Genomic DNA, 15,725 nt, shown 5'->3' on the forward strand with positions numbered 1-15,725 from the left:
CAGCTGCCGGATGCTGTACTGTGGCTCTGTGATTTTTCCTGGGGCCTCAGTAACAACTGTGTTTTGTTGCTCTTGTGCAGGAACATGAGCTGGAGAAAATAATGAGGCGTTTTACTGTAGAAAAGGCCAAGAAGGAGTTTGTAGATGAGAGTTTTGCCCCAGCTCTGTAAACAGTGTTTGCTGGCAGTCAGGGGAGCAGGTAGCAGCTACCTGGCCAGGCAAGCAGAGAGGTTGCCATTCCACCACTGCCTGTCACTGCCCCAGGGCTCTGCTGTCCCTTAACCACTTTGCCTGCACACTGTGAATTTGGAGTAGAGAGAGCCTCAGGGTGGTCCTACTGCTGGGCAGGGGTCTCAGTGGGCTTTTTCCTCCATTCCTGCTGGCCTGCTCAGACTCAGGGAGGAACTGAAAGTCTCTTCTGCCTCAGCATATGATAGAGAGCTCAATGGGTGCTGATCACAAGGCAAAGACCTCTACATTCCCTCTTGAAAGGGACAAGGCAGCAAAGACCTCGTAAAAGCCAAAGCCATTCATACCTGAGAGAAGCTGAGGAGGCCCTGGGGTATGGGCAGCACCACACGTTGGTCAGGGGACTCCTCGGTGTGCCCAGGGCCTTAATCAGCCCATGGAAATCACTTGGCCGCACACATGCTTTGGTTGGAGCACAGCAATCAACGGATATGACACATTTTTCTACCTCCACAAGGCCTGGGATTGACGTGCTGGCCACTGATGTCAGTACTGGGGAGTGGGAGATGTCCTGGATAGCAGATACCTGCACCCACACATTGGGGTACCAGGTAAGCTCTGACAGTGCCAGTTTGGGCCCAAGAGCTCAGTGGGACTCTGAGGGTACAGACCTTCCCTCCAAGGAAGGACCTTCCCTCCCTTTCTTCAGCCCAGGTCCAGCTCACAACTGTGGTGAGGTGCTTCCCCCTGCTGTAACTCCAGGAGCTCCTGCTCTCGGCCAGGCACTGCTGCCCTGATCCATTGCCTGCAGCTGCCCATTCCTGAGGCCATTGCTCTCTGCCAGGGTGGAATAAACTGGAAGCCACAGAGCTGAAGTCCTGCCTGCAGCTGCAACTCTGTGTTTCCCTCCAAGCCCTCACTCTCCAAAGCAGCTCCTTGCCCTAGGGAGGACACTTTGAACTGAGGTTGAACCTTGAGCTGCTGCCCACAGTGGCCTCGGGAACAGCCCTGCCTTTGCTCATCCCTTTCCTTTCCACACATCTGTATGCTTCACTGATGTGGCAGAGAACAAGACAGCTGAAGTTCCTCAGCTACTGTATATAGTTTTGCTGAGTTTTGGGGCTGGTTTTGTGGTGCCAGTGTTGCTTTTAGGAGCTGTATCAAGCTGGTAAGTGCTTTGGGGCAGAGAGTGCAAAGCCCTCTGTCCTCATAAGGAGAGCTGAGCCCTCCTATGGCCCTGCCCTGTGCTGATGCTGTGGCAGCTGATCACACCCCCTCAGTGTGAGGTGCAGGATTGTGCCTGGATGCTGCGTGGTGCCCACCAAGGGCCTGTGTTTCTCACTGGAGCTGTGTTCTTTCGGGATTGGTTCTTAGGAACTGAACAGCATGCCATGCTTGGAACATCGCGTCCAGGAGCTCTGAAGGTGATGAAGACAGGCTGAGCTGGAAGATGAGCTGGAAGCCCTTATCCCATAGGCTCTGCCTTTCACAACCCTCTCATTGGCCGAGGAGATCTCCGCCCTGCCAGGTCCTAGTCTCCACCCAGCCAAAACATTCACCAAGAATGGCCACACTGGGGTTTCCGTTTGTGCTTCTCAGCTCAGGCTCCTGAGAGGGAGCTATTACCAGCACACAGGGTCAGATTCAGTGTCTGTCCCCAAAATTTACATCTCCCCACACCATCTCTGCTCCGTGTTACTTTAGAGCTTTGGCAAAGTGGGCTGCACACCTGCACAACCTGCTGCATCTGTGTAGGGGTCACAGACAGAGCCATTTACAATCCCAGAGGGATCAATCCCAAGGCACTAGAAGGCTACAAGCAGGTGAATTGAGCCCAGTCATCCCCATCCCTGTTCTTAAAGGGGTGGTGGTCAGTGCCTGTCTCTGAAACACCCACAGAGAATGTGGCTGGCCCTTGTGTCCCGCTGAGTCCAACTCTGAGGGCAGTGCTCAACATCGCTAGGCTGGGACCAGCAGGACTGTCCTGCTCATTCCAGGGCCACAGGACCATAGTTGGCTTCCCAAAAGCAGATCCCTATGATAGCAGCATCCTGGAAGTGTGCTGCAATATCTTCATCCCTGCCACTGTTGAGAATCAGCTCAGGAGGGAGAACACACCCTGGTGCAAGCAAAGGTACAGACCAGTTGCGCCACACACTCTCGACAGACCCTGCATGGGCGTGCGAGTGGTAGTAGCGCAGCCAAACCTTAGCTTTAGGAATTCAGCACCCTAGGGAGGTGCCACATCACCGCACTGACATCTTGCTCGCTGTGCTGGAGGGATGGAGCATGAGACAGAGGTGGCGGGTTACACGATTTAGGGTGAAGTAAAGCCCAAGCCCTTCCCTTTGCTGACACAGAGCAAGGATTGTTGGAGTGACCTTGAGCAGCTCTTCTGCATCCTCAGTCTTCATTGCTGTATCAGACCTCCCCCCAGAGCAGAGGAGATGATGCTCTCAAAGGTACTGGGTGTCATGGCGTTGGCACTGAAAATCATGGGCAGCAGAAAAGAGTGAACAAAGCAGGGGACTGCTACAAAAACCAGCTGTATTTAGGACTGTTCTACACCATGGAGCAGTCAGCTGAGGTATCTGAGGGCTCTTTGCCTCACCTATCCCTGCTCTGGGGCCCTTGCCTCACTGCAGAGGCTCTGGGCTGTATTTGTGGGGTGCCCACCCACAGCACCCCATCACCACTCCTCGCAGGCCAGCACAAGGCCTGGGTTCATCTTCCTGGGACTAGCTTCGTGCATTTCAGATAAAGCCTCCTGCTCAGCAGTGTTCCTTGTTGCTGCTGGGTCCCCGTCCCTCTCTCTCTTCCCGCGTTCCCCGTTTCCAGGATTGGTTAGATGAGTCGGGGGTGCAGTGCTGGGTGGGGGCTCTTGTGCCTGGTACTTGTACTTTTGGCACTCCCTGCACCCTCCTCGCAGGGACCTCTGCCCCACCTTGTCCCCAGACCCTCCCAGCACACACTGGCCTCACAGTTCTCCTTTCTCTTTGTCTAGAAAATTACAGTCATGACGGCAAGGTACAAGATCTGGACAGAGACCCTGGAGCAGGTGTTCACCACGTACATGAGGTCAGCTGCACCTACCGACACAGCACCTGCCAGAGCTGCCCTGGTGAGGGTCACAATCCTGCTGCGTGGGGAGTGCCCAGGACACTTCGTGCTGTGCCCTGCTGTCTATAAAGGGTTGGTTTGAGCAAGTTCTCTCTCTTCTCTCTGGCTCCCAGCTCTCCCGGGCAGAGAGCTGTCTTCCCCCAGACCCTCTCTGCCCCAGCCCCTTTACAGCCTCTCTGGCACTGAGGGAAGCCATGCTGATGCTGGTTTAGGTCTGCTTGCTTATGGATGGCAGAATTGGACAAGGGAAGAAAAAAAATGCAATTAGTTCCAGGGCACGAGGAAGCCCAGGGAACAGACAGACCCCAAAGAGCTCTCTCAGTCCTTCTAATAACACGCGGTGGGTGCTATAAGCACTGCTGCAACCAGCACAGGCATGGGGAGCAGAGCCAGGGTGGGGATTTGCAGGCATCAGCAAACCTGTTGTGTGTCCGTGCTGACTGCTGCAGCTTCACTCCTTGCTGGCAGAGCTGGTGAGCCAGCACGGGTAGGGGATCTAATCTGATATTCATGTCACGGAGATTCAGCCCAGCCCCTCACCCCAGCCTGTGCTGTGGTCAAGGGGCTGAAGGCTGGCTGGGGAACTAGGCTGGGTCGGTGGTCCTGCCCCAGGAGAGCTGAAGGCCCAAGGACTGTGCTCTGGGGTGGGTACAGGACCCCCTGCCATGGTGGACATCCCTTAGCAGTGTGACACCCGCCTGCCCTTCAGGCGGTCACAGTGCAGCTGAGTGACCCCGTGGGTGCCAGCCACATCCCCGACCTCTTGAGGGTAGGAAGGGGGAAACCAGTGCTGGAGCCCAGGGCTGTGTCTAGCCTCATCCTGGCTTGTGGTCCACAGCCCCACAGGGCCCCCTGCATTCTCCTGGAGATGCAAAGCCCTGCAGACAGGCAGCTGGCACAGTGACACTGCCTGCACCCCAAGTCTCAGCCAGAGCCTGGCTGGAGGCCCAGGACACAGTGACCTGCTGCTGACAGAGGACAGCAGCCAGAGGACAGAAAGGCACCCTGTCCTTGTGAAGACCCACCTCAGCCCACTCCCCCACTGCCAGCCCCATTCCTCTTCCCAAAACTACTACCAAAGTACAGGGTTGCTCCCCTCCCCAGGGACCCCACAACCAGGACCAGGGGGCTACAGACAAGAGTTGGCTTTATTCACGGACACGGGGGCAGCTGTGTCACTGGCAGCTGCCCTCGTATTGCACATCCAGCGACGGGGGAATATCCATGCCACGTCACAACACAGCTTCGGCACTATGGGACCTCGGGGGGGGGGGCGCAGGCACCGTCACCACCCAGCAGGCTGGGGAGCGGGCTTGGACGCCAAGGGTTCACAAAGGCAAAAGACCCGTCCACCCATAGATAGAGATATATATAAAAAAAAATAGTTCCACGATGACCAGAGCAGAACCACAGGGACACGCGTGCAAGCGAAATGTACAGCAGCCCGCGAGCAGGTAAACATGCTTTGTACAGACACAGACACACCGGGACGCAGCCGGGGTTTATGGCACTGGGAGGGATACAGAGCCATAAACCCGGGCTTCATGGACACACGCACACGCACACGCACACACACCAGCCCCTGCGGGCAGCACCCACGGCTCGGGCACGTGCCGGGGCTTGGGGGCTTGGACACAGCGGGTTTTTCTCACTGCTAGACATGTTACGGAGACATGGACACGGTCCCTTGGAACGGAACTGGAGGAAGAACTCGTGAGCGAACGGGGCAGGGGCACCCCTGCTCCTCCCCGGCACACAGGCACCGGCCGGGGCCGGCTGGGGAGGAGCAGGGGGCTACCAGCGGTTCGTTGTGCTGCTGGTGGAAGAGGCAAGGATGGGGGTCCATTATGCCTCTGGCTCGTATTCCTGGTATTCCTCCTGTGGGATGGGTAAAGAAAGAGTTAGTGAGAGAGCTCAGGTGGGGCACAGAGTCCCTCTTTCCCCCAGCCCCGTGCCATCTTTGTGAACACTGTCACACTGTGCCCTCCACAGTGCCCTGTGCCCACCCTGCCACCTTATCCCCTCACCTGCGGGGGCTCCTCGTAGTTCTCCCCCTCTGGCTCCAGCAGTGGCTCGACCAGCGGCTCCTCCGCAGCCTCCTGGGCCACCTCCTCTGCCTGGGAGTGAGCCAGGGGTCAGTCCCACACACGCAGCCCCCCATGTGGCACCCACCCACCCTGCCCCTGCCAAACCAGCAATGCAAGTAGCATACAGGGGGCTCCACGTAGAGGGAAACAGCGGCACCCTGAGCACACAGCAGCCTGCTTAGCTGGGAGGTGACATGTACAAGTCCGTGGGACCAGGGGCTGTGCGTGCACATCCCTGTGCTTCTCCTAGCCCCGGGCAGGAACCGGGTGCTGGCACCGTGCAGGCCCTGTCAAGCTCCAGGGGCTGGCAGTGCTGCAGGAGCATCCTGCATCCCTGTCAGGGGAAGGCGGTGCTGGGTAACCCCTCCCCGGGGCTGGCAGGAGGGAAAGGGGGGCAGCCGATCCCGCCGCACAGCGACGGTGGCGGCGATGGCCTCATTTCTTCAGCTGATGCTATTTTGGGCTAAGCTGGAAGCCAACAGCTCATGGGGCGGCGAGCTGGAACCCGCTGCCCCTCCCGCAGCTGTCAGGTCACCTCGCAGCCGCCGGAGCGATGCGCCGCAGGCCCGCGCCGCCGGCCGCCATGGCGGGGCCCGCGCGCGCACACGTCCGCACGCCCCACGCACGCGGCCGCACACACGGCCCACACGCTCAGGGCCGCGATGCCCGCCTGGCCTGGGCACAGGCAGAGCACCTGAGCACCCTCAGGGTCCCTCCCCCGGGACTGGGGAGCAGCCAAGGTGCTCCCCGCCAGACCTCGGCACGTGCCAGCCTCCCCGCAGCATCCGGGGGGGGTCTCACCTTCAGATCCGAAGGGAACTCCTCTTTCTTCACCAGCCCAGTGGCTGCCGCGATGTTGCCCGCACCGGAGAACGCTGCTTCGCCCAGCTGGGACGCCTGCTCCTTTGCTTTCTCAGCCACTGCAAGAGCCAGGGCTGCCCATCAGTGCCCCCCACCCCGTGCCAGGGAGGGGAGCCCAGCTGTGACTTCATGCCCTCCACCACCCAGGGGGAGCTGCTGGGGAGTCACTGGGCAGGATCAGGTTCTTCCCGTTTCCCTGTTGGGGCGCTGAGGAGGGGAGGGGGCCGGGACAGTGCTCTGCAGCTGGGCAGGGAGTGTGAGCCGCCACTGCAAATCCTTGGTTGCGGGATATAAGTTATATAAGAGGCTTTAGCAGAGTGACATCAGCCCCTCAATTAGCCTCTGATCTCGTTAGTGTGGCCACGCTCTCAGGGCCAGAGGGGTACAGCAGTGGGGAGACAAAGCAGACCATACCTGAGGTTACGCCTTGCACCACACCTTGGGTTTTACTCCCTGAGGGTAGAAAGAGACAGAGATCAGGTTAGAGAGGCCAGTGGCCAGGTTCTGCCACATGCTGTGCCCAGGACCCTTGCAGGGCTCGGAACCAGGGCAGCATCCTGCCCACATCCCAGCCTAGCCACGCCAGGGCAGCCTGGGGGCTGAGGACCCGCCTGGCTCTCTGCAAGGTTTCTCCAGTCCCTGCAGGACCCTCAGGACTGGGGCCACTGCCCCGTGCCTGGCAGGGCAGAGACCCCAGGGCCCAGCACCCTGTCAGGGCCCAGCCAGGCAGGCTGAATGCCAACCATGCTGCTGAGTAAAATCTCCCATAGGAGCCAGGATCCAAACCCAGAGCTGGTGCCAACACAGCACAGGAAGCCCCACAACTAGAGTGCCCAGGGCTGGGTGCTGCTGCTGGCCATGACAATCCTGCCAGGCTCCTTCAGGCAGAGTGATACCACTCAGGACACCCCATGGAATGGAGGTGGGGTGTCTAGGTTGGAAGGAAAGGCAGGAACTGGGCAGCTTCTGCAGGATGGAGCCTCCAGGCACTCCTTAGGCTGCTGGACCCCCATCCAGCACACACATCCTGGGCAGAGTGTGGGTCCAGAGCAGGCATCCACCACTGCCCAAGGGAACAGTTCTGAGGCCTCAGCATTCCCACAGAGCTAATGCCCTCTGGAGCAGGAAGAGACCCAGCCCTGCGCCCTCCTGCCTCCTGCTCCAGTCCGGAGGGGCCTCAGCTCCTGCCCCCAGCATTCCAACACCACAGCCAGGCACACAACCTGCCTAGGACCTGCTTCTCCTGCCAGCCATGTCTTCTAGGACTTGGCACCAAATAGACCCAGACCCCAATTGGCAGCACAAAGGGACTCTTTAGTCACCAACTGGGAGCAGGGGAGCTTCTCCTGGCGTGGGATGCATTCCAGGGCATTGTCTCTCCAAGGGGGAAAAACATGGTCCCAGCCCTGCTGCTCCAAGCCAGGCACTTCCCAGCAAGGGGGTCACCACCTCCATCACAGTCCCTCTGCACTCCTGTCCCAGAGCATCCTTGGCACGGAGCCAAGGGACCCTGGGGCTCAGACTGCCTGGGACCGCAGAGGGTCCAGTCCCCGGGGGTCCCATCCCCTCAGCCTGGAGTCCAGCCCCGGCTCTGCTCTTGCCCGCAGAGCCCACCCTCCCGCCTGCAGATTCCCGGTGGGCTGGGGGGCACTGCGGGCACCGACCCTCTGCCCCGGGGCACCCTGCCTCAGGGTGGTCGTGACGGGGAAGGGGCCGGGAAAGGCGGGAGAGGGGCCGGGGACAGGTGGAAGCAGAAGGGGGACGGCAGGGGGATGGGCAGGAGGACGCAAGGGCAAACGCAGGAGCAGGCAAGGGCAGGCAGAGGGTCCGGCAGGTGCAGGCAGGAACGGGCAGGGATTATCCGGGGGGGCAGGCACGGGCTGGCAGGGGGCAGGCAGGGGGCTGGCAGAGCAAGCCGGTCCTTACCGACATAGAGGACCCCTTCCTTGGTCTTCTCGGCCGCCTCGGCCACCCCCTGCTTGGTCTTCTCGGCGGCGGCGACCACCCCCTCCTTGGCCTTGGACAAGCCCTTCATAAACACCTCCATGGCGGCTCTGCGGGGAGAGGCCGCACGGCTTCACCCCGCCCCGGCCCCGCGCCCGCCCGCCCCGCGCGTCCCGGTCCCGCGCGTCCCGGTCCCGCGCATCCCTTCCCCGCGCATCCCATCCCCGCGCATCCCGGTCCCGCGCCCCCGGCCCCGCCGCCCGCCCGACCTGGCTCGCTGTCGGCGGGGACGGGCGGGCCAGGCCGGGCCGGGCCGGGCTGCGGCGGGGCGGGCTCAGTGCGGCTGTGCCGGGGCCGCGCTGCGCCGCGCTGCGCCGTGATGCGCGGGGGGGACCGCGCCGCGCCGGGCTGAGCCAGCCTGAGCCGTGCTCGGCCGTGCCGAGCCGTGCCGTGCCCCGCCGCCCCCGCACCGCCCCGCACCGCCCCGCACGGCAGCGGCGCCCCCGGCCCTTTGCCGCCCCAGCCCGCGGGCTCCCTCCTCGCACTGCTCAGCACGCCGGGAAGGTCCTTCTCCCCATCCTCACCCGTCGTGATACCACCCCACGCTGTCCCCATGCTATTCTGTTCGGATCCCCATTGGATCCTATCCCATCCTCTCCCTGTCCCGTCTCCTTCTGATCCCATCACCTCCTGTCTACAAGTTGTACTTATCCCATCCCATCCTTAACTTGTTCCATCCTTGTCCCTGTCCAACTCTCAACACATTCCACCCTGTCCCTGTGCCATTTCTGTCCCCGATCCCCTACTCATCATGTCCTCTTCCTATCTCACCCCACTCTTTTCCCATCCTACTCGATCCAATTCTGATCCCATTTCCTGCCCATCGCATCCCACACCCTCTCCATCCCATTCCTATTACATGTTGTTCCATCTGATCCTAACCTGATCCCACTCCTATCCTCCAATCTGATGCTACCCCATCCTCTTTGTCTACCATCCTGCCCTGCCCATACCACACCACCTTGATCCCCCCCCGCACATGGTCTCCACCTTACCCCATTCTACTTCCCCATCCTGATCCCATCCCACTCTGAGCACCTGCTCTCATCTCCCAGCTCCCTGCCCTAGAGGGGAATCCCCCATCTCCCTGCTCTCCAGGAGGGGCAGGCCTGGCACCCCCTCCCAGGACACCACCCTCCTGCCCCACCAGCTGCAGCTGTGACAGCTCCTCGTCCTGCCCGCCTGTGGGCATTTAAGAGCCAGGGGCAGCCCAGGGAAGCATGTGCTGGGCAGGATGGCTACAGGAGAGCAGGTGGGTGCTCACCCTGTGAGCTGGGGAGGCAGGCCTAGGCAGCTCTGCTATCCCTTGGGGCTCCTAGTGTGAGCATAGCTGACGGGCTGCAGGCTGCCTGCTGGGGTAGCCATGGGGCTCCTCAGGGCTGTTCCCTCTTCCCCAGCAGAGGCAGGAGAAGCGGCGCCGGCGCAGGGCTCGGCAGCAAGAGCTGCTCCCAGAAGAGGTCCTGGACAAGCACCCCCTGCAGAACAGGTACGGGGAGCCTAGCCATGGGCAGCCTCTCCCAGCACTGAGAGGGGTGTGCTGGGTCTGGAGGGGGTTTCCAGCATGGCTGAACACTCTCTCCCTCCCCAGATGGGCACTGTGGTTTTTCAAGAATGACAAGAGCAAGATGTGGCAGGCAAACCTGCGCCTCGTCACCAAATTCAGCACTGTGGAGGATTTCTGGGCGTGAGTGTCCCTTCTGGAGGTGTTCTGGTGGGGAGGTCTGGGCCAGAGGAGGGTGCTGGAGGTTTCTGAGGCACCTCTTCTCATCTGCTTCCGTGTCTCCACCTGGTACAGGTTGTACAGCCACATTCAGCCTGCCAGCAAGCTCTCATCTGGCTGTGACTATTCCCTCTTCAAGGTATGATAACCCATGCTCACAGTCCCCACTGTGCCCAGCATTACAGGGGCACACTGAGTGCTGGTGGGGCTGGCAGGATGCCCTGGCTGTAAGGGGGGAGGAGAAATCCGGCTGGATATTCACAGCTTCCAGAGCCAGCTTTGGCCCAGTGCTTGGTGCCCCGACCATCCCCTTGCCCGTCCCTAGGATGGGATCGAGCCCATGTGGGAAGACAGCCAGAACAAGCGTGGCGGGCGCTGGCTCGTCACCCTGTCCAAGCAGCAGCGGCACACTGAGCTGGACCATTTCTGGCTGGATACGGTGAGTGCAGCCCTTCTCGGGCTGGCCTGGGGGTTCTGGCTGTGGCACTCCACCTGCCCCAGGGCTGAGCCCCAGCAGGAACTGTCCTGGGCTCCTTTCTTCCTGACAGCTGCTGTGCCTCATTGGGGAGATGTTTGATGAGTACAGCGACGAGGTGTGCGGGGCTGTCATCAACATTCGCACCAAGGGGGACAAGATTGCCATCTGGACCCGGGAAGCGGAAAACCAGGAAGGGGTCACCCACATTGGGTAATGCAGTGTGTACCGGGCTAGTTCTGGGGGGGAATGGGGTCTCTGGGCAGGGAGCCAGTGGCAGAAGTGCTGCCCTGTTCATGCAGCCCTTTCCTTCCGGCAGGCGTGTCTACAAGGAGCACCTGGGCCTGTCACAGAAGGTGACCATCGGGTACCAGGCCCACGCAGACACAGCCACCAAGAGCAGCTCCCTCCCCAATGCCAAGTTTGTGCTGTGATTGTGGGGATAGCAGTGAGCTGCTTGTGGGGTCCCCATGTACTGTCTCAGAATGAATGACTGCATCTGAGTATGGTCTGTGTCTCTAGAGCTCTGGAAATTTGGGGTGGCTCTTGTTTGGGGAAGGGGATGATGTGTTGGCCCCCCACCCCCTTTCTGGGTGAGCAGGGCTGGGAGCACAGCACTGTGCCATGGGGCATGTTCCCCTGCCTCCTCTAGTGCCTGGGACCAGTGGCCCTCTCCCTGGGGCTGTGAGGGTGTTTCTCTGCTCTGGGGGACCCTGGATAGACCCCAGGATGATGCCGGGTTCTGTCTTCCCTGGCTGAGGCACAGGCACAGCTCACTGCCCTGTAAGCCTGGGCATGGGAGGGAGTGCTGGAACTCAGCCTGGTGAGCTGGTTCCCATCTCTCCTGAGCCCTGCACATCAGTGAGATGTGGTTCTGCCCTCCCAGGAAGATGATCTCCCTAGCTGAGGGCTGTCAGTATCCCAGCAGGGTGGGTGCTGGGGCTGCAGTACAGCATTGTCCCTATGCTGCATCACCTCCCACAGACACCTGCAGCACAGGTGGTACAAAGTTGTTTGCTTCCCAAGGCTTTACTGGTGCCAGACCTACGTGTTCACAGCCTCAGTCTGTTGAGCCCTGACTTTGCTGGCTCCTCCTTTCTGCTGTCCCTCCCTGTCCTGGACCCTGGCTGCAGAGAGGCCCCTGTATTCCCTTCCAGATTCAGCCCAGCCTGCACTCTGTCCTTCCATCTTTTATTTGTGTGTTTGATTGTTGGATCTGTCCTCCTTCTCTGCCTAGTCAGGTTCTCGAGGTGGAGCTGTCTGCTCACCTACTGACAGTGCTGCCTGCAGCTCTGCCCTCACTGCAGCTCTGATGCAGGAGGAGCATCTTCCATCCTCTCCAGCAGCCCTCCATGTCAGCCTAGGGTTACACCTTATCCAGGGCAGCACGTCCAGCCCATCTGTGCCTCCCCATGAGCCCAGAGTCAGGGTCACTCATCCCCCATGGTGCTGTGTCAGCACTGCTCTGTCTGAAGCCGGGTTCTGCAGAGAGCTGGTCCCTCAGAAGGACGAAGTATCGACCACATCTGTGCTCTTGGAGTTGCTTGAGACCTGTCTGGTCGCAGCTTGGCAGGCAGCTGGTGCAGCCATGACCCCTGGGGTCTCGGCTGCCTGCAGTGCAGCCCGTGGGGTTGAGCTTGCTGAGCCCTGCACTGCCCTGGGTTGCTGCTGCGGCTACATAGAACCATGTCCCCAGGACTCAGCTGCCCTTCTCCAGGGGACAGCAGCAGGGACACCAGGGCACCTCCCCTGGGGAAGCTATGCCAGGGCTCTGCCTGCCCTCCACCACCCCACATTGCCGTTGTGCCAGGCGGAAGATGCCGCTAAGAGGGTGAAGACAGGAGCTCGTTCCTGTCAGGCAGCGTGCCAGGCTGTATCCCTGTGTCCTTGCATCACGTGCTGTCGTTCGGTCACTTCTCTCTGCAGGTGTAGGGGGGGCAGGACCCCACTACCCTTCCCTATAGGACAACTGGGCTGGAGGTGCTGCAGGCAGCAGGACCAGGGTGAGGGGACAGTGTGGGGAGAAAGGCAACACCCCCGACTTAGGGTGCCTGCAGGCGAGGGAGCGAGGGTCGGCTCTGCCTGCCCTGTCCGGAGGTCCCGCACGGGTGATGTGTGCCAGCAGCCTGGGTGCTACCTGCGCTGCCTGTACCGCCGGTCCCTCGCCACGCGATGGTGCCGCTCGCCTGGCCTTGGCCAGCTCCGGCACGGCAGGGCTGGCAGCCTGCCCTGCCTGCGGTGGGGTCCCTGCCTGGCCGGCGGTAGGGTACACCCTGGCTGCAGTGGGGTGACAGAGCTACCCCAGGTCCCCAGAGGAGAGGCAGGCAGAGCCATATGTGGGGTAACAAGGCTGAAGTTGGAGGAGAGGGGGCCGAGACCCCCTTAAAACACACCATTAATGCTCCTCCCCAGCAGTGACAGTGTGAAGTGTATGAGACCCAGGGCTGCCTGTCCCTCTGTCCCTTTAAGCCACTGCACTGCCCCATCTGGCCCTCCCATAGCCCCCCACCTGCCTCTGGGGCTGAGCCCCCTGCTGTCTTTGTCCCCTTACCCCAATGCCGGGGGCAGCAAGGGCATTGTTCCCATGGGGCACCCCAAACCCTGTCACCCAGGAAGGTCAAGGTTAACCGGGGCGGGGGAGCAGAGGCTGCTGTAGTGCTGTGGTTCATCGCCATTCTCGTGCAGCCACGGTGGGATTTCATTTGATTGGAAAAAATAATAGGAGCCATTTATCTCCATGGCTTTATGGGCTCCTAACATCCCCACAGCCCAGCTAGGCTGGGAGGCTGGCAGTGCCCACTCAGAACCCACCCTCTGGGGACACAATGACTTTCATCCTTGAGTCCTGCACTCCATGGTCCCTCTCTGAGGGCCAGAAGGTGCCAGGGGACACTCGGGGACCCCCCCGGGTGGGCACAGTGGTTGCCAGGAGCCACCCAGTGAGCACACCAGTGCCAGGGCTGCCCCCGGCCTGTCTCATGCTGGGTAGCTGTCCCAGCTGGCAGCCAAGCTGGCAGCCCTGTCAATAATAATAATTAAAAATTAATACTAATCAAAAAGGAGAGGCAGATGGCAGCAGACATGCGGCAGGGCTGCAGGTGGGGGGTTGCACTGGTGAGAGAGGGGCCTGCAAGGACAGGGGTGAGGGGGGCAGGAGTGCTGTGGGGTCCAGTGGGGAGAGTGGTGCAGAATGTAGGACTCATATGAAACAACAGAGATGGGGATGTGGGGCTGCAGTTGCTGTGGGGCACAGCGGGAGTGGGGAGAGAAGCACAGCTCAGGGCTGGTGCAGGGATGGAGATCCACGTCCCCCTCTTTGGGGAGGTGGAGTGGGTTGGTGGTGCTGGGTGCCTCTACAGGGTCACTTTGCCAACACTGGCGTGCAGCCATGGCCAGGCACTGCCAGTCCGGCTTCTCGCTGAGCCACTGGCTCTGTCAGCAAGGACAAATCCTGCCTCCTGTCCTCAGCATGCGTCTGGTGCCAGGATGGGTGCAGGCACCCATTCTGTTACAACCAGTGGGTGCTACAGGGTTAAAATCCCCCAAATAACTGGGGAAGGAGCTGCTGGCTCCGTGCAGGGTGTGTGGGCCGGGGAAGAACAGGCAGCGCTGGCTCACCGTGGGAGTGGGCAGGCAGTGCGGCTGCCGGCACTGGGGCTGTGTCACACTGTTCCTGCAGTGCCTGAGCCTGTCACCCAGCCAGGGGTCACAGGGATGCTCTGGGCCTTGCAGGAGGGATGTGTGCATGCGGGGACCCCCGTCCATGGGTACCACCAGCATCCTATGAACATTCATGGATTGGAGCCCCTCATGCCCTCCCTGCCCACCCTGCCAGGCCCTGAAAAGGATACAGACTGTGCTGGCCCTCCATCCAGAATCACCATGGCATGCAAGGAGAGGCACCCAGGGTGAGGGGTACCTACAGCGCACTGTTCCCATGACAACCTCCCAGGAGAGATAGCAGTCAGTGTGGGAGATGGGGGAGGTGAGGGGCTTGTGGACCCCTCCACACATGGGCTGCTGTGCCTGGCAGGATGCAGTGGGGCACAGCAGAGGGGCTGCACATGTGGGTCTTGCTCCCAGACTTGGGCTCTGCCTGCTCCATCCTGTTCCCTGCCTGCTGTCCCTGCAGTGTGGGGCAGGCAGGCATGGCAGTGCTGGTGCTGCCTGTCCAGGCTGGGCTGCTGCTCTACAGCAATAGCTTTGCACAGGTTCTTTGCACAGCTGGTGGGGAAGGGGTTAAGTGCCTGCAGGGTCCTTCCCAGTGCCAGCAGCAGAGGAGGGGAAGACAGGGACAGTATCTCCTGCCTTGCGCCTCAGGGAGCCTGTACCTGAGAAGGGTCCTTTGCTGTCACTTCTCATCTGGGTGGATACCAGGCTCTACAACACGGCTGAGCACTCTCCTTCCCCGCAGGGACGGGCAGGCACTTCTCGCTTGGTAGAGGCAGGCGGGGGGAGCAAGTGGATGGGATGGGGACAGGGATGGGGATGGGGACAGCGTTGGGAGCTGTATGGACGCAGACCTGCAGGCATAGCTGCAGCACGGGGCTGTGCAGGTGGCAGGCAGTGCCACCACCCCTGTGGGGTGTGTTCTGCTGGACCTACATTATGATCTGGGTGCCCCCAGCTGGCTGGCACATGCCCATCGGGCCTTTTCCTGCCCCAGTTGCTGTGCCCGTGCTTTCTGTGCAGCCTCTGCCCGCAGCCCCCTCCCTTGGCTCCCCAGGTGGATGCCACCAGCTCCAAGGGACCAACACAGATCCATTAGCACACCACCCCCTCATCCTCCCAGTGTGACATAGGGACCAGCCACTCTCCTGGTTCACAGGGGAGCAGCTGTCAGCCCTGAGGTGCAGGGCACATGGCAGGCAGCACCACTGATGCCTGTCCTTTCCCTCCAGGCCCTGTGCACCCTGGTGTGCCCTTGCAAGGGGCTGGTGATGCTCCAGCTCACAGCCATCCCCTTCTGCGAGGCTGGGGGCTGCCAGGCTCCCCACCAGGCTCCCTGCATGCCCCAAGCACCACGTTTCTGGCTGGGAGGGCTGGTGTTTCCCGGGCGGTCGATGCACCCATCGATCCCGCACAGCTCCGGCGGCTGCTCTCCCACCGCCCTGCTAATTAATTGTCTGCTGCTGCTGCTGCTGTGGGAGTGCTGGGCACCCGGCGCGCCTGGGCTGCCTGCACCCTTCCCTGCTACCAGCTCACAGCTCCTACCCCACACGTGGCCTGGAGCTGGCGCCCACCTGTGCCACGGGGGGTCTGTATCAGG

General features: G+C 61.1%; 2 protein-coding genes across 5 annotated transcripts; one reads left to right on the top strand and one right to left on the bottom strand.

Moving 5' to 3' along the window:
- Positions 1-4,439: 4,439 nt before the first annotated feature.
- Positions 4,440-9,056, bottom strand: SNCB (synuclein beta). Of its 4 annotated transcripts, XM_017828197.1 has the most exons (7): positions 8,471-8,517; positions 8,184-8,311; positions 6,672-6,710; positions 6,198-6,316; positions 5,337-5,426; positions 5,108-5,187; positions 4,440-5,047 (listed from the first exon to the last, which is right to left on the bottom strand). In XM_017828197.1, the coding sequence occupies exons 2-6, from the start codon at positions 8,302-8,304 to the stop codon at positions 5,155-5,157; spliced, it is 402 nt and encodes a 133-aa protein (XP_017683686.1). In that variant the 5' UTR covers positions 8,305-8,311; positions 8,471-8,517; the 3' UTR covers positions 4,440-5,047; positions 5,108-5,154. The 4 variants fall into 4 exon arrangements, with proteins under 4 accessions (XP_017683686.1, XP_017683684.1, XP_017683685.1 ...); XM_017828195.1 differs by lacking the exon at positions 8,471-8,517 and adding an exon at positions 8,930-9,056 and having other exon boundaries at positions 4,440-5,187; XM_017828196.1 differs by lacking the exon at positions 8,471-8,517 and adding an exon at positions 8,786-8,901 and having other exon boundaries at positions 4,440-5,187.
- Positions 9,057-9,495: 439 nt separating this feature from the next.
- Positions 9,496-10,890, top strand: EIF4E1B (eukaryotic translation initiation factor 4E family member 1B). Its single transcript, XM_017828192.1, has 7 exons — positions 9,496-9,513; positions 9,659-9,747; positions 9,850-9,945; positions 10,057-10,120; positions 10,307-10,420; positions 10,530-10,669; positions 10,776-10,890. Exons 1-7 carry the CDS (start codon positions 9,496-9,498, stop codon positions 10,888-10,890), a joined length of 636 nt encoding a protein of 211 aa, XP_017683681.1.
- The last annotated feature ends 4,835 nt before the right edge of the window (positions 10,891-15,725 follow it).

Source organism: Lepidothrix coronata, unplaced genomic scaffold (assembly GCF_001604755.1).
Source record: "Lepidothrix coronata isolate B3197 unplaced genomic scaffold, Lepidothrix_coronata-1.0 Scaffold146, whole genome shotgun sequence".
NCBI lineage: Eukaryota > Metazoa > Chordata > Aves > Passeriformes > Pipridae > Lepidothrix > Lepidothrix coronata.